Raw genomic sequence first — 18970 nt, forward strand, 5'->3', positions numbered from 1 at the left:
GACCATAAAATAAAGTGTACACATGCATTACCTGCAGTTTATTTAGACACTTTAGACATCTGTAAGTACAGGTAGCTTTTAAAATAAAGATATAACTGCTGTAAATCTTGTGTTTAGTGACAATGTGGACAGGTATTCGGCCTTCAGTTAGCCTCCAGTCTAGATTGGTAACACCTGACTTCTCTTCCCGTTTGTACTTTATGTTTGTGCATTGTGCGCAATCACTCCTATAGATGCAGCCAGTGGAGTCGTGTCTCAATCTTCTGTCCGCTCACTGTAGCATCCCTCCTGCAAAACGGAAGATGCTGGATATGAAATATACCTCACGAAACAAACAAGGGAAATATATTTGGCTTGATTGGCCTCAGTCCTCTGACAGCAATAAAGGATGGATTGAACAGACGGCCCATATTGTTTTTTATCTTTGTGGGAGAGATGAGAGGTGATAAAGACGAGCAATTGTGCTAAATTATCTTTTCTCATTTCTGCTATCAGCCCGGCCAGATAAGAGCAACCTTCTCAATCTTTCAGTGGAGAGATAACACGGCCCAAAAAAAAGAAGACAAAGTCAGGAAACCGAGTGGACTCGGTGTCCGTGATGCCTATCGCTATTATGTTTCCTGTGAAGGCAGATAGTCAGAGCGAAGCTGAATACTACAGACATGTTGATGGCTTCTTTGTGCTTTTCAAGACAATGTAATATATATATTACTAAATTAAACCATTTGGGCGTCAAACTGGGAAACAGAAATCCTCCCTTGGAATCTGATACATAGATATATATATCTATATATCTATATATCTATATAGATATATAGATATATATATCTATCAGTGGCGGGCCGTGTATTTTATACCTGGGCCTTCATTGCTGTCCTACGACAGTTGAACCACCTCCTAATAACCTCATTATGACGCCACAGCTACGGGTTATTTGTTTTGTGTAAAAATGACGCTAAATCATAATATTTATGCCAGTTAAAGCTACTGCAGATGTAAAAACAAACACATTTAACTTACCAGAGCTGCTGTTCACTATTTAAAGACAAAGTCCATCCTCCTTTCTTTGTTAATAAAGAGTTTAATCTCACGGTTGTTCAGTACATCCGTGCGTTTTAGTTCCAGTAAGAAGTCCTTCTCCATTCATGGACGCCAGTGAAGACAGTCCAGCCTCCCCAGTTGTATTTCTTGAATACGTTTTAATGCGTTTGAGGGCTGAAAATGTCTGCTCCACAGAGGCAGCAGATATTGGGATTGTCACCGCCCAACATGTCACACTAGCCCACTGACTAATCACATACTTGTAGGCCAGCTAGAAGGCTCTGGCACATCAAAGAATACGCCCAACAAGTCAAACTAAAGATGTGATTGGTTGAAGACTATGACAATCAGCAATATCGTCCCCATTCACTTAAACTGCACATGGAGGCACTGGTGAGTCTGCAGGCCTCGAGCCTCTCTTCTTACTAGAGACACAGAGGTGAAATCTGATTGGATAAAAGCTCTACTTAAAACAAGCTGCACTGGAAGCAGAGCAACTGAGGAAGACAGTAGCTGTGCAATGAGAAAATAAGATAATGGGGAAAAATAATTAAATTATAAAATAGCTATAACTTTCTGATTCTGTCTCGGCCAGCAGAGAAAGCTTTGCAGGCCCTGACGGCCCACCACTATATTTAATATTAATATACTATACCACTATATACATATATTAAAACAAACAGTCAACAATGATTTCATTACTTATGGTTTATCATAACGAAGGACTTAATTCCGGTTTTTGAAAATGCCTCCTTGGTGGACGGCAGCTTTAAACTGAGCCGAGGATTATTCTAAAGGACTGGAGATATTTAAAGAATTTCTTAGGAATTAATGATCTAAAAGTAGTGAAGAACTACAGATGAACTTTACACCAAATTGAAAGAGATATTATTTGGAATTATTATTATTTTTTCTTCTTAAGTGTTGAAACTGAGTCGAATGTTTCTACAGCAGCCCAGAGTGGACAAACCAAACACCGGCTCTACAGAGAGCCTTTCGCCTTAATAAGTCCTCCGAGGGCCACCGTAGTTCTCCCACACGCTTGGACAGGGAGGAGGGGTTTTTAGTTGGTTGCTATCTGCAAGCTAACAGCTAGATGCCACTAAATCCCACACACTGGTCCTTTAAATGCAAAGCCGGCTCATCTTGTCCGTTAGATCATTTATGAAGAAAACCGTACTGAGAATGATGTTGATGATGTATATAACTTATATTTGGTAACTCCTGGTGTCTGTGGTGTTTTTTTTAAAGTCATTTGAACACTAAAACAGAACCTTTGCAGATGAGAGCGATACGCCCGAGTCTTGTTTTCTTGCTTCTAATGACTCATTTGTTGGAGAGCTTTGGCGCTCACACACAGAGCGGACCGGCCCACAGCAAAGAGTGCAAACTGTGACTCACACTGACATTTATTCAAAATGAATCTGTTGTTGTTGTTTCCGTACATGAAATGCATCATTTCCTAGCAAAGGGTTTTCTTCTGAAGGGGACAAACAGGCCCTTCAGGTAATGTTAAAATGTTAAAGCTCTCAAGAATGAATCAATCAGCACAAACTGCGTATATATCATTAACTAAAGATAATTCATTCACTTCACTACATTGTTAACTGACTGAATAAACTGCAGTGAAACGTTAACGCTGGATGGTAACTTAAGAAGGCTCTGCTGGAGGAAAACACAACACAAATCCCAAACCACCACTTATTAAAAGATTATTTTATTCACAATAGAAGTGTAACAAATATAGTTTATTAAAAAGTCTGCTGCTTATTAATATCATTTTAATCCATAAACTCAGAAGATTTTTTTTTTATATATATATATAAATGTAGAACGGCACATTTGCCGGAATGGAATATTTACATTTTTTTTCAATAATAATATTAACACAACAAAACAAGATTTCCCCACAAAATTAAGATATTGCATAAAAACGCAAAGTAAACTATGTGCAATGGAATGATTATCAGCAATATTTTGTACAGACACATTTCTGAGGTTCACACATCGAAACCTTTAAAGGGAAACGCCAACCTTCTTAAAGAGCCTGCTCATTTGGACAGGTCGGGCCTGTTCAGTGATCGCACACCACTGGAGAATAAAGTAATGATTTCAGTGTGATACAAATTAGAAGCGGTGCATTGTCACTGGGACTGACTTCATATTTAAAGAAGTTGGCATTCCCCTTTAATATTCACCAATAAACGGGCATCGGAACGCAACAGATCATCAGCACAATATTCAGAAAATCACCAAAAAAAAACAACAACTATTCAACCTTGTTGGACAAATAACAAAAAAAATGAATAAATTCTGCATATGGAAGTGAGCAGATGCCTGATGTCACACTCTGTTTAAGCTGATGCAGATCTCACACTGATGGCTCACATGAAAAACCAAAGTACATTCTGCATTTCCTTCCTATTCACGCAGTGAAACGACCAGATCAGTGTCACATGAGAGGAAACCAACGCGTCTGAAACCTGTTCAGGTGAATCCAGCGGGGCTCCTCTACAGGAGTAAACCCAACCAGATGTCGGGCCGGATGTTGTAAAGACTAAAGATTTCCCATCATGCCTTTGAGACTAAATTACAAGCCAAACATCGGACTGATGTTTCCAAGCCTCCATGGTTCCAAAATAGAGGTTTGCAAGTCGACACAGTTACTTTAACATATTTATAATCCCCAAAATGCCCCCAAAATAAATCTGATTTCAGAATGTTGAGTTGCTCCGATCGTACAAACATGTCCATTCAAATGCCCGAAGAGTGACCCACACTATTAAACTGAGTCGAGCAAAACAACAAGTACAACCCCCTCCATTACAATCTCTGTAAGATTATAAATAAAGCTTCAATCAAATGCAGGTGGACGATTCATCAACACCTGAATGTAGCCTTAAATAGACACATCTTTAAATGTAATTCTGTTCTGAGTTTACAAACCACTAAGGAAGGAACACCAGCAGCAGCAAGTCACCCACCACTCTGTGTTACAAGTAGAATCCGTTATTAACGTCTGACTTCATGGCCTGAATAAAACTTCACACGGCACCAGTTGATAACCTCCTTTCGGGTTATTTGAGCTACGGTTTGTTTTTGAAATTGATCGGATAAGAAGCTAATTAAACGTCTTTATAACGGACACTGAGCTACACGACATCACTGCTTTCCCTCATTACAAGCGTTCTCTGTGAGGAGAACGCGCACGTCTACGAGCTCGTCCTACATGAACCTCAACACTGATGAAGCACAGAAGGGACTTCTCCTCTGTGTTGATATGAAGCAGCTTCAGGGTCTGAACACTATGCTGTACGATGATCTGGGTTACTCTTTGTTGCTGAGTATTCCTGTGCATCCAGCGCGTACCGATACGCCTCATGGGGCAGACTTGGATCGTTTCCTACGTTGTGGTCGCTGCTCGTTTTTCCTTTCTTGAGGAAACTACAGACTTTCCTCTGCCTGCATTCATTTTATCCACGTTTTGTGCTTTCCAAGATGAAAGGAAAAAAACAACAAAAACAACAGCACAGAGAAGTGAACACAAGACCAAAAAAAATAATAAATCCATATAAAATATTCTTCACTTCACATTGGATGGTACATTCATACAATTTCTATCCTCCAATAATGTTTGATTGACTCCCAGGTCCGTCTTTCTGCTAACATCACCTTACAGGTACCGTGTGTAGCATTTCTTAACACCTACAATTCATTGCTGATAGCATTGGTATATCTATATATCTATATATCTATATCGTTATGTTGAGACCGGTGTGGTGACTTACATCATCGATGAATGACCTGTAGGAACTTTCAATTCTTTATTCGACATCAGTTCAGCATGTCTTGGTTTTTTTTTGGTGGACAGAAATGCAATGACGCACAAGAACGGTTTCGGGTCCAGTCGTGAACCGGTAAAGCCACAGCGCCACCCGGGGGTCAGCTCCCAGACCCTCAGAGTCCTATGTCGACTACTACAGAATAAATTAACACAATCAGCAAAAATCAAACGGTTACAAGACGACATCACGCGGACACTAAATGCCTCTAAACCGAGTGTGACTGAACAGAAACACGGACTACACACGAGGACACGTCGTCTGTAGAGTGATGTGAAGCACGAGGAGGGATGTCTCACAGCTCAGCAACTCCAAACCATAAGGAACAGGAAGCGACCGGCCGACTGACTGATGTGTCTGTGTTTGGTTATTCCATGGGTGGGTCTTATTATTTAAACGTTTAATTGGATTTAGAACCAACATTTGCAGCTCAAACACTTTGTAGTTTAACCATTTCTTGTGAGTCCTTTACCTCTTCTCTGCTTTTCTTTCTCCTACGTCTCTATTTGATTTGAAGGTTTTATGAGCTCTTCTTGTTGCAAGAGAGCGTTGTGAAGTGTGAACTACTCGTCACATCACCTCGCAGCAGAAAACTCAACAGATTTGGATGTGTGGGGACGTTACAGTTGGGAAATAATTCACAAATGACTCCATCGCAGTATTGTTTGGTTGAAATTTCCCCAAAACTGGTGGACTTTTTCCTTTTCAGCCTCTGAGATTCCTCTGAGATACCTGGGCCAAACGTCTTTAAACCTGCAAAAAGGAACCTAATGAACCGTTTCAAAGATCCAGGGATGCACACTGTTGTACTTCAAGTGAGGGATTTAACTTTGTAAAGTCCGGATCATTATGTAACAGTCGCTGATGTACATGGTGATTCTCACCAACACGTTTAGACTCATTCGGCCCATGTGGGCTGTAACAGGAGGATCTCACCACTAGATGTCAGTGTAGTGCAGGAGATGACCGTTACTGGGACTCCGACTGGGCTCAAACCATTTAACGGGTCCTGACAGATGTTGGCCTCGGGGGAAATAAATTAATCACTTTTTAATTATGATATTATTTTACTTTGGACTCTTGGGCTACTTTCAAACCAAATTTACATTAAATATCAAATAAAAAAAAGCAGAAATTCTCCTTCAATCAGTGTCTAGTTTTGGTACGATCCTCATCTGAGGGGACTTTACTTCAAGCTTTATTCAAAACTGGACTTGTTTGTGTTTGTGTGAGCTGCTGCTCCCTCCGACAGTGAAGGCACTAGATTGAAGACTAAACTGGATTGTATCTGGCTACAGTTCTGTGTGGTCATCAGGAGAAATCGTTCCCATGAAATCAAACTAAATAACAGACTTTGACGAGTTTGTACGACGATGAAAAAAAAATGTATCGATACAGTCACGCGCCAAACATCTGGACGACAGAATGGTAAAGCTGTTTTGAGTCAGTATGGCTTCTCGTGTGTGTGTGTGTGTGTGAAGGTGGGATAGAACAGCAAAGACGAGGGTCCGCGTCGCCTCATAGAGGAGAGAAGATCCTACAGGCTGCCCTCTGCTGGAGCTGGAGGACGGAGACGGGAAGAAGACGCGATGCAACAGAGAAAAGGCCGACAAGCAGGTCCGCTGATGACTGGGATCCATCACTTTGCTCTTTAGGGGAGACTTCTAAGGTACTCGTACAAATTCAGAGGTATTAACATTTGCAGAGGGTGTTTGTGGAGCATCCAAATTCAATTTCTTCATTTCAATAACTGTAGTTTTTATTCTTGACTAGCAAATAGTAGTTTGCCAAAGAATATGTAAAAAAAAAAAAAAAAAGGATTCAGCTGCATCTTATAGTCTAACGCATCATTACGCTGGACCTGGAGGTAAGATCTTTTTAATTCTTAGTACTTTCAAAGCCCTGAAATCATTGACTGGGTTGTTTTTTTTAGCAACCAATGAAATCCCGAGGGGAAAACGGCAAAAACTAAGATTTAGATTTGTTTTCATCAGTTTTGAAACCTGTATCGGTCAATCCCCAGAAATATCGGTGCAAATGTGAGGAAGAGAATAAAAGCCAGGATCCATAAAAAGCCAGATGAAGACGAGATGAGCGGAAGGACAGCGACAGCTTTGTGTAAACGTGGTGGGGAGGGAGTGAAACTACTGTCGGGCTCAGAGAGCTGGTGTCACACCGAACACTTGGAGGAAGGAAGAAGCAGTCGGCTGTTCGGGTGATGAGGGGACGTGGCAGCAGAGGTCTTCTTGAAAGTTCTGCGGGTCTATAAAAAGAGGCTCGGGTTGTGCTGCGTCCTGCCTTCACTTCCACAGAGACAACCACGTGTTTTTAGAAAAAGAAAAAGCCTCTCTGAAGACGGTAGCAGTCGGGTGGCGCTGCAGGTGGAGGTGTCGGCACCAGCTTGGGCGCGGGGAAACCGGCGCTTGTCCAGATATCGAAGCGGTACAGCAGAAAGAAAAGCGAGCGGAGCGTCCTGCAGCTCACTCAGTCGGCCTTCGTAGTCCTCGGACGAGTCCTTCAGGGTTTTGGTGCCCAAAGCTCAGGTCCCCCAAAGAAATATCCACATTATGGAGCCGACCGGCTTCAGATCCGTCAGTGTTCTCCTTCACAAAAAGCTGTAGCTAGTAACAACAAAATCACCCACGAACAATGTGATAACTGGTCAGACTGCCACTCTGAATGAGTTTAAAACAACTAGAAGTGAAATAAACCGCCGCGTCGTGTAACGACGTCTTCAGAGAGTACCGCTTTTACAATGCGAGAATGTTAAAGAGATATCACTCTCTTGAGTTATTACGTTATCCGGCAGTAAACATGTTGGGTTCTGGTCAGCGACAACGAAAGCAAAAACAAACTAAACTGGATTCTACAGCAAGAATTCAGGCTTGATTTCTGTTTTGATCCCATGAAAAAAAAAAAAAAAAAAAAAAGGTGAAATCCCAATCAAGAGGCACCTGTAACCTTTGGGGACTCCAAATGGCTAAACTGTTGTCAGACAGACAGCTGGAGGCTCAGGTAAACAGGATCAGAGGTTCTCGCACTTGTTTTGGGGCGCCAGCGCAGGACGGGTCCACTACTCCACCTCGTTGGGGATGTCTGTCACGTCCTTCTTGATGACGGGCAGAGGGTGAGCCTCGGTGTTGAACACCCAGTGGTCAAACGGTAGGTGGTCGTCGTCGGAGAAGAGCAGGTAGAGGTACCTAAAGGAGACAGAGGGGGGGGGGGGGAGAGTTTATTCAACACACCCGACAGTAAGGAGGAGATGTACCCGTTTAAATGGGCTTTTACAGATATTGTAATGAAGGTAACAGTGACCTGCTGTGACCTCCACATTCTAAATCGCTTCACGCTCGAGTCCAGGTGGACGTTTGTGCCAAATCTGAGGAAATTCCCTCCAGCTGTTCAAATGTTAGGTGACCTTAATGTTTAAAACGCTTCAGGCGAGCAGCGTGGCTCGGCGAGCGTGAGGCTAATTATGTGGAAGTGTGTATTAAAGAAGAAGGTCTTGGCGAAGACGCGCGTGTTTGGGGAAGTAGTGAGCAGTCGCCTGGATAACTTGAGACTTGGATTACACTGCACCAGTTGAGTGAGAGCTTGTGAACTGATGTTTTGACATAGCGGTTGTTAAAACGCGGCCCCCATGTACATCCATTCATCAAGACTTTTCTCTGTTGTTCTCCGTTCACCGCAGAGGCGTGCTGTAAAAAACACACTTATATTCAAGAATTCAAGGACTGATATACAAACGATCGTTTTGAGGGGGAATAAGTGTCTGAATTGTGGATAAAAAAACAACACTTCTATCACTCCATGAGCTGAGAAAAAGCAGTAACAGGCTTATAAATGATGACGTTACTGAAGGTTCCCCACCAAACAAAGTCTAGTTTAATGTCACTATCGCTGAAGAGTAGACACGTGAACAGCTCCGGAGAAAATGTGTAAGTGGATTTAAAGTTAAGATCTTTTTTCTTTTTTTTGTGTCAGATTATACTGTTAAATAAACATGCTGAAGATGACTCATTTTGGGATCTAAACCGTTCAGTGCTCAGTGTTTTATAGATTTAGAGATATTATTTTGTGCTCAGCTTTTGCAATATTTATCGGCAGTCCTGCCAAGAGAAATATGAAACAGATGTGAAACAGAGAGAGAGGGGGGAGGGGGGGGTGTGGCTCGGGCTCAGACAAGTTTATGAAACCTGAAGTGATGAAATCCTGCAGTTGAATGTCATCAGAGCTTATGAAACAAGGACGGGGTGCGAGCGTAAGTAAATAAAGGGAGGTTTGTTTTTTTTTCGCCGTTCAAAGCGCGATCCACTTCAGATTTCATCACGACGAGCGAGATCAATAAAAACAAAGTTGTTTGCGGAGAACATGGTGGGGGGCGAGAGAATTCAGGGACGAGGGACAGCATGTGTGTCATCCGACTAAAGAGGAGCCCTCAACCTCCACAACAAGTGGCCCCGTCCTCCTCCTCCTCCTCCTCCTCCTCCTCCTCCTCCTCCTCCTCCGCCTGCCAACGAACCAGGAGAAAGCGCTGAGTGATTGAGGGCCCACAGCAGCGGGAGGTATGGCCGTGTCCTTGGCAGCAGCAGCGCTAAAGATGGATACTGGAAGTGGCTCAGCACGATGCCAAGATCCCAGAGTAACATTAGGAGGATTAGACTTATGGCCCGGCTGCTAAATGGGATTGATATTTCCAGGTCCGACTCGGATACCGTGGATGTGACTGATGAGGCAATCGTTGCGTCGCTGTCCGGGCTGCTGGTCAATTGCCCTCGGATGGAAAACATTTTATCATGCCTATAAAAGATATCCATGGCGCGCTTTTACTTTTTCACGCTTGGTGGGATTTCTTTGCTTTTTCAAACCGATCGGCAGAAAACCAAACACTCGTGTCTGCACGTCATGGCCCGGTGGATCTGCGAGAGGCATCCGGACATCTTACTTTGAGCGCCAGTGCGGCGCAATCAGGGGAAGAGGTGCTGCTTGTTAAAATTGACTGCCTGCGAAAAAAAAAAAAGAAGCTGTATTGGATGGCACTTCGCCCCTATCAGGCTCTGTCGGGCCTCCACTAACCTTGACTTCATGTCAACAGCTGTCTGGTGTGTGGGGGAGGAAATAAAAATGATCGAAGAAGAGGAGAGGAGGAGGAGGTGAAGGGTAGGGGGGGGGGGGGGGGTGAAGGATGCTGAGGAGGCCGTACTCCTCTACTGTGAGTAGAGGAAACGGAGAGGACGGTGAGTTGGGAGGGAGAGTGTTTTGATGGTGCATCAGAAACACACACACACGCGCGCACGCACGCACAAGAAGGCAGTTAAGTAAAAATATCAGGCGCCTATTAAGAGGAAGTGAGCTGCCTGTGGTGTGTCTCACAGTTTCAGTCTTTCCTTGCTGTTTAACATCCATCGAGGCTCCAGACCAGATAGACTGATACACGGCTGAAACAAGACATACATAACTGGAATATCATTGTACATATGAGCCCCTTTAAGAGCGATTTACTTGTATAATGTTCGTGTCGTATTAATTTCATATTATTATACGATTATTATGAAACAATTCCAGAACTGGAAAGTTTGTGACCCGTTCGCCATGTTAAAAACAGTTGAGTCGAAACCAGGCTCCTCATTTTACAGCTAAACAGTACACAAACTGTTTTAAGATTTGAGGTGATAAATAGGTAATACAGTAACAGGATCTTGAGTCGTATTTGATCGGTGCTGCCTTGTTTGACAGTTTTCATTAAGAGCTGATCTTCAAAAGTACATCTTTATTCCACTTTGCTGTCTTTTTGTCTTAAATCACTGGACCACGTATGGAGTATGGCAGAGTTACACTCATCAACATCAGAGGAGGAAGCAGGATTGGATAAAGTGCAGCAGACCTTGAGACGACCACCATAAGAGGAGACGGGGGAGAGAGCCTGGACCTGAAGCTACGCTAACCCCGCTAGGACCTAAGGCTACGCCACGACCCAGCCTGGTGATAAGACGGCTTTGAGATAAGATGGATGAAACAAGAATTCAGGCTAACCCTGCAATGGGAAACCAGAGACTTTAGTGCACACATCTTTACAGAGACCTGGCTCCGTTGTGGCATCCAGGATCAAGCTGTACTTGACGGGCGGACCGCAGGACAGAGAGCAGGACTCCGTGTTTACATCAATGATGCTTGGTGCTCAAACGCAGTCAACGGTCACGGACAACGTTTCCCTGGTGCAATGTTAAGATGTCGGCCTTATTATCTACCCAGAAGTTCTTTTGTTGCTGCCGTTTACATTCCTGATGAGCGTTAAAAAAAGAATGCACTACGGGAGCGCACTCCTGTTTTGGTTTATTCCCTGTTTTGTCTTGTGTAGCATAAATAGACGAGGCTACAACTGCATTTCTGTTGTGCAAGAATGACAATAAATGATCCTTGAAAAGTCCCACTTGTGTTTGTGTGAGAGACCGTGTAGTGAAGAAGCCTTGCCAGTGACCTTAGCAACTCTCTGGAGCTCAGTGTGAATGAACAACAACATCATCATACTTTGTTTGTGTGTGTGTGTGTGTGTGTGTGTGTGTGTGAGACATATCTCTGTCAGTTTGGGGATGCAGGGGCCTTGTCCCTCCATGAAGTGCAATGACAGCACAATCATGAGAGGACAGAAGTGAAGGGAGTGTGTGTGTGTGTGTGTGTGTGTGTAAAGACGTTTGTGTTTCTCACTTGAGCGTCTCGGCCAAGTAGAAGCTCTGCTGCACGTCGTCGTGGTTGGGGGTTGAAGCGTAGACGTCTCTGACGCCGCTGTAGCCTCCTTCTACTTTACAGTGCTGCTCTAAAGCCTGAGAGGAGGCAGCAGGGAGAGGGAAAGACATCTGTGACTTGCAGCATCAATCAAACTCTTCATGCACTTAAAATATCGCTAAAACTCAGGGCGGATATTTGCTAAAATATAAAAAAACAAGTTAAATAAATTGACCTCCTGTAAGCTTCCGTCCTGATTTGTGTTTTTTTTTTTTTTTAGAGCGAGTGAGAAACTTGTTCAGTGTCATTTGAAATTACTTCAAAATCTCAAGTTAAAAGCCATGTGCAGTGTGACGACATGTCTTTCAACACTGCCAAGCTCTTGCTAAATACAATATGACAAAAAGCTAATTTTCAGTTCAATAAACAAATGTTTTACCTGAACAGCCTCCCAGCCCCACTCCCTGTATTTGGGGTCGTGGGTGAACCTCCACATGTACATGTAGGTCTCTATGACCTCGGGGCGGAGGATGAAGTATTTCTCGTTCTGGCGGGTGGCGATGGCCTCAACTCCGCCGTCAAAACGAAAGGCTTCTGGTCCCAGCTTCAAAGCTAGAGAGGAGAACATATTGTCGATATAAAGCAGCAAAGAGTCAGATATCATCTTTATTACGTATAACACTTAAAGGTGCTATGAGGACCTTTAAACTAGAAACAGTCTCTATGTAATACTGGTGCCTCTATACAACCGACATAAGCAAACGTGACAATCAACGAGGAATATTGGCTATTCCTATGTATCTATTATTAATGCCCATCAGAGTCCCCACAAAATCAGATCTAATTTATTCATTAGAAACTCCAGCTCAGACTCCAGCCAGACTCTGGCGCTCGTCCACAGGCGCCGCCAAAAACCAACACAGAATGAAAGTTCCTCACAGTAGCTTTAACAAAACAATGTTCTCTGAAATTCATAGGAACAAAGTCGAATTATAGCGTTTTCTTTCTTTTGAATGTATTGTTTGTACTATTTATATTCATCCATATTTTTATTTAATGTTACACTTACATTAATTAAGTCAATGTTCCCTTTAAAAATACATTCTTGGCGATATGTCTCCGGGGCTGCATTTAAAACATGGTGACTTATAATATGACTTGAGAAAAATACAATCATTTGATGAAGATTACAAATAAAAACCTAAACATCCCCACAAAATGTGGTACGTGGCACTGGATTAGAATATTACTCTTAAATAAGACAGCTTTATATTTGATGACATCCCTACTTTAGAGGAGAAGATGCTCTCGCTAAAAGAAATAAAACCTGATCACATAACAATACTTGTGAAATGATAAATGTGGCACAGGCCAGTATTTAGAAACATATTTGGTTCCAAGTACTAATTCCATAGAGCAACTGTGGATCTAGATATTAATATCACATTTAAATGTGACGAAAACCAACCTTTGAGTGTGCATCGTCTTCTGTGTGTGCATATTTACCGGTTCTGGCGTAGGACTCGTGACAGGTCCGGGCGATCTCGGCGGCCTGCTCCATCTGGTGGCCCGTCTTCTCGCTGGCCGCCCCGTCAGCACCCAGAGCGATCATGCCACCTGCGAAGCAGGTCAGGTGACCCATCTTGTGCTCCAGCAGCCCCCCCTTCCACTCCGCTATGTAGGTCAGCCCGCTGCTCGACTTCCTCATCAGGTTGGTTTCGATCGCCTGAAAGACAAAAGAGTGACGGAGGGTTTTGGTTTTCTTTAAGCTCAGGAATTCAAGATAACACGGGGTGAGAAGTTGAGATACAAATGGTCATTTTATGGATAAAGTATTCCTTTAGTGGCACTTGGTTTATGGGGCTCAAAGTAGCTTACTTTTTTAAATATATTTCTTTTAATTGATTGGCAACAAACTTTTCACACAATTCTTGTTGTTAGCAGATTAACAATTATAATTATCTGCGGCTTATCTTACATCTGTTTGTATCGGCAAACAATTAAATATCTCAGCGCCTGGAGGACTGGGGGATGTGTGCTGGTGAAAAATGTGAATTGTTTCATCCATGAAGACAAGACTGCTTCCCTTTGCACAACCTCCTCTTTATAATAATTTGTGTGTAAAAACCAGATGTGAATGGCACTTTCACAACGAGGTCTTCTGAAAGGAATCGGTGTATTTTGGGTGTACGGACCCTTTAACACGGCCCAGGCTGTACAGAACCAGCCGAGGTTATCGAATCATTTTATCATCTAGGACTCAGATAATCACCCTGCTGCTGCTGCTGCTCTCCCGCTTCCCAGGCTTCTCCTTGACAAATAAATCAAGAAGGCCTATAATCCTTGAAGATCAGGAGGAATTATGGGTAAAGAATCCCTACGTGGTTAGTGCTGCATTTTAGTTGCCATGTAATATATTCGCTCCCCAGAGTGTTACAGAGAAACAATTGGAGAGCCGGCTCTCTCCAGCTGAGACCTGCCGCTTGTCACCACAACTTAAGATGACAAGTTGTGTTGAACAGAGAAAAGCTGTCTGTGTGTTGATTATGTATTCTCTTTAGGAGGCTGTTGATTCATGTCGCTGTGTTCTTATATAGAAGTGTTTTTCTCTGTTTGTGCCATCATCTTTCATCTGCTCAAACTCACCATGTGGCTTCCCACAGTCAGAGGAAAAAGGCAAAACACTAAATATCTGAATACCTTGGCCGTGGTCGCAGTGATAGATAGTAAATCACAATATTGCCACTTGAAGCTAAATAAAAATCCACACGAGTCAAACAGAACTTCATTTAGCAAAACAGCAGTTACAATCTCAGGTCGACCCAGAAAATATTTATGGTGATTACGTGTCATCATGTAAATTATTGCTTTTATTCTCTCATGAGCACCAGCTTCAAGGTTATTTGGGCGACCGGATTCCTTTAATATCTCCACCGCAGGGAGGAATGAACCCAACGCACCACTTCTCAAATTCTGAAGCTGACCTTGTGTTTGTCGTCCGCTATTATCATTATCAAGCAGCTTTTTATCCTCCAGGCAGCTCCCCCGTCTGTAGACACCATGTTCAAACCCCACTTATATCATACATTCATATCTTTGCAGTGGTGACCCATGCAGTGTTTACGTTTTCACATCTCGATCCGCTGCTGATGAAACTGAAATACACTGCAGCGGTAGAGATCTCAGTGGTAGAAGTGCAACAGATTGGAAATTACAGCCCATGGAGATCAGCGCTCTAACATAACGTGATGGTCGGGACAGAAATGGTGCTTAACACCCATTCACAGATGGTGCGTTTAGGGACCGGCAGACAGGTGACAAATGACGATTTCAGTTTTCTGTTGTTCAACTACAGCTGTCAGGAGAGCAAACAGAAAAAGGGTTTTCGACAACTCACAGTCAATCAATACTAAATAAAAAGTTACTGAACGTTCCTATGTTCTATATTATTAGTATTCCAACTGATTTATTTAATATATCGACTGGAGCTGGAAGGGCAACAGAAACCTGATTTGTAGAGGAGGAGAAGCTGAAAGTAATAAGAAAACAAATCTAATAATTAAACACTTTTAAAACTGGTTAAATGCATTAAATAATGTAATGACATCCTTACTACAGGGAGGACGATGCTGTCACTAAAGTATCAAAAATAATACTGGTATATAATAAGCTTTTGAAGTTGGATAAACCTTTTTTTTCACATATTTAGGTACAGGTGTGACACAGTCATACATTGTGCTAATGTTACACATCATGTGTACAGACTCCACATGAGACAAGCGCGATTAAAAATTGTGGATCAACAGTTCTCTTCAAAGAATATCTAAAACTAGCTTTACAATCAAGATAATCAGACACAAAACCAATGGTACTGACTGGTGACATTGATGTTTTAACAACAAATATGGTACAAACCTACAATAATAATAGGAGAAGTGGGAACATGTGAAGTCTTAGGCATGCGTGGGCGGCTGACTGAAAGCAAGAATAATTCTGCCTGTGTGTGTGTGTGTGTGTGTGTTACCTGCAGGGCATCATAATACATCTTCTTGGCCTCTTCGTCAGTCCTGTCAGACATCAGCCAGGCCTTGAGCAGGTACTCATAGAAACTGTCACCTAAGCCCCCCACGGACACATGATCTGCAACACATCAACAAAACAAAGATTATAACACACACACACACACACACACAGGGATCCTACATGTATGCTGCCTTAGATTACAACCATTAGAGCACCCATAGATCCCCCTCACATGACACAGGGCCAGATATATGTGTGCAATACAAAGAGAACACACCTACAGTACAGCCCGTGATATACTGCCGTGTTATTATGCGCGCGTGCTATCGTAGGAGAGCCTCCAGCCGGCCCGAGCGGCGCTTCTGTATTCGCCCTTCTGATTGTCAGTGAAGGCTCATCCATATGTATGTGTCATTAACGGAGTCCAGCCCTGTTTGCGGAGCGCAGAGATTAAATGTCAGCAGTGATCATCTTGAAGGGAAGAGACAGGGAGGCTGGTGGTGGAGATGGGCTGGTGCACAGCCAATAGGAGAATCTGACCTTCTGCGAGTTCAATATTAAAACAATATTGAAAGAAGAACGCCGCACGATCCAGAGAGACGCACGCTTAAAATAGAGCTGTCTGATTCCAGTGAAAATTCACGCGTAAACACGTTTCTGACACAAACTTTGAAGCAGAGAGAGGGTGGAAACTATGACTCGGCATGCCTTAACCACACATGGCAACATAACAGCTGTTTGGATAAAACGCAGGAAAAAAAGCTGAAACATGATTGTGGTTTTCTGCGTATGTACTTACGGCACATGAAAGACACAGCAGCATTTCTGTGAGGCTGTGGGAGAGAGATCTTTTTCAGACAACATTAGGCTGCAAACATCCCTGGGTCATAATTTATTTAACAAATGCATTCCCATCGCTGTTGCATAATGTTTTTGTAGATGAAAAACCCTTTCTGGCAAAGACGAGCATAAAAGTGTTTTTTTTCTTCCTTTTTTGTGATTTTAACATTTATTTTTGTCGGTTGAAACTTGCCGTTTCTATTCAACATTCCTAACCGGATATGTCATCATTTGCATAAAGCACTTGGATGAAAACACAGTTACTGGCTCTGGTTAAGAGTGTCGGCTAAATGCCAACAATTAGAACTGCGGATGTGCTTTCAGTAGCTTTATTCCACGTTTCATGCATCAGATAATAAAAGTAAGCAGACCAGAGGTGCAGATCCATATTTAGCCATCACAGATATAAACAGCCCTCGCATCAAGGGCTGGGTATCAAAAACTATTTGAGACAGGACTCTCATAAACTCTGAAGCATATCAATGGATATCAAAATCTTCATAATAAAACTGGATCAAAAGATTTCTAATTTGAAGTGTTTTTGTGGAAATCAAGAGAAGCGCGCCCTGATTTTAAGTAGAACGTTGACTGGTCTGAACAAACACGATACCTCTACACGGTGAAATGGGTAATAAAGCATATTGAGCATGAAGAGTTAATAAGTTCCACTCATTTCAAACTCCTTTTCCACCTCTGCGTTTGTCCTTTCCTATTGATTCAAACACCACAGTCTGACAACTTTAAATTACAAAGAACATGATGTTTCTGTACTACTTTGTATGCAAAACACTGCCTCAAACAAAGTCAGCTTTTAAATCCATTACTGGTCTAATTTGCCTAATCTCTGCAGTCATTGGTAGGTGGCAGAAAAGAAATTGCAGCAGCAATAATTGTTTTTCTGATGTTCCCGATGTGTTTAGGTCGAGGCAGAGCCTGGTTCTGCTCGAGCTTTCCGCCTGTTTAAAAGTGCTTGCTCCTGGTCTCTGTGAATTATATTATAAAGAGAAGTACGGATTAATAATATAATAAATACCTGCTCTGTATGCACGGAGATAACTTCTGTCATGATTTGGCACTATGTAAATAGATTGAGGTCCTGGGGCTCTATAATTACTGCTACTATTTGATTTTTAAAAAGTCCACTAAAGACCCTGAAATTTATCTCAGGATTTAAATAAAACTTTTTTTTTTCTATTGACATTTTGGGAAAATTGCATTCTTGTTGAGAGTGCGACAAAGAAAATCAACAACACTCTCGGTACCTTGAGAATATCAGTACTACTACTCCTATGTCTGTCCATTATAAATGAGGTTAATGCCATAAAATGGTTAGCATAGCTTAGCATAAAGACGGGAAACAGCGCCTCTAAAGTTGTAAAGATGTAAGGTATAATTGTTCTCTATTTCAATGACAAGAGCCAACTGTCTCCTGGCTGTAGCTTCATATTAACCGTACAGATAATAAAGTGGTGTCAATCTTCTCATCCAACTCTCTGCAAGAAAGAATTTTCCCCCCAAAAACTATTCCTTTGAGAACTTGATGATTTGATGTACAAGCTTGTCACTTTGAGTTTGTTCTGAAGTCACATTTTTGCTCTCTGGAGGTGAAACACACGTAAAGCTGCCTTAAGAACGGGTTGAAAATGGATTTTGATATGCAGCCCTTCTCTTGTCAGTGTCACTTTAATAATATCTACTCATCCGTCAGTTTTCTCCGATGATGACAAGTGGCATTAGGAGAGGCTTTTCCTGCTGGATTTTCTCTTGCAAACTATAGCGTACATACCTTGTCTATTATAAATTATTCATCTCTCTTTAACTCCATACGTTCCTCTCCCCATGCCCTCGTCTTCCTCAAAGCCTCACCTCATTATTATCATCATGACCCGTTCAGCTACATGGTTTGAAGAGTCTGATAATCGATTCACAATCATACCCTATTACCACAATCTGTGAGAGAGTCAGACAGGTGAGTTAAAGATAGAAATCGGGGGTGGAGTGAGAATACAAAACAGTGAAATGGGTGCAATGGTGGGCTGCAGCAATAAAAAGAGTCAACAAGGTTCAAATAGAAAGAGTGATGAGAAAGAGTGATGAGAAAGCATGAGGAGATATGACACTTATAGCCATTCAGCACCACTTCTAGAACAATGTCAAATGAGTCAGTCTGTCATCATATATGACATCAATATCAAAAGAAAACCTAAAAAGAAACTTACGGACCGCTCCTTAAACTAATTCATATTTTAGCTTTAATTTAGACCTATAAAAACAAATGTATTTATCTAGCACTTTTTTATAAGAGTAAATCAAATAGAAAGAATGTTGTTTGGTCCATTAAATGTAATAAAAATAGGAAAAAACACACACGTGTCAATCGCTATATCCCAAAGCCCAAACATATGTATTCAAAATTGTTTGTTTTGTCAGAAGAGACCCAATTTTTCATGATAGAAGTTGAAAAAACTACTACTACTACTACTGATCACAGTCTATCAACT

At 42.1% G+C, this 18970-nt stretch overlaps 1 protein-coding gene across 1 annotated transcript in view; it reads right to left on the minus strand.

Annotated features, from left to right (window-relative positions):
- Nucleotides 1–2747: 2747 nt before the first annotated feature.
- man1a1 (mannosidase, alpha, class 1A, member 1) overlaps nucleotides 2748–18970 on the minus strand; it is a 124470-nt gene continuing 108247 nt past the window's right edge. The window contains exons 8-12 of the mRNA XM_079180227.1: nucleotides 15631–15746; nucleotides 13113–13332; nucleotides 12046–12218; nucleotides 11589–11704; nucleotides 2748–8083 (exon numbers count right to left, since the gene is read on the minus strand). Coding sequence (XP_079036353.1) covers nucleotides 7957–8083; nucleotides 11589–11704; nucleotides 12046–12218; nucleotides 13113–13332; nucleotides 15631–15746 — 752 coding nt within the window. The 3' untranslated portion in view covers nucleotides 2748–7956. The remainder of the gene's footprint in view (nucleotides 8084–11588; nucleotides 11705–12045; nucleotides 12219–13112; nucleotides 13333–15630; nucleotides 15747–18970) is intronic.

The sequence above is a fragment of the Pholis gunnellus genome (assembly GCF_910591455.1).
Source record: "Pholis gunnellus genome assembly, chromosome: 19".
In the NCBI taxonomy this organism is placed as follows: Eukaryota; Metazoa; Chordata; class Actinopteri; order Perciformes; family Pholidae; genus Pholis; species Pholis gunnellus.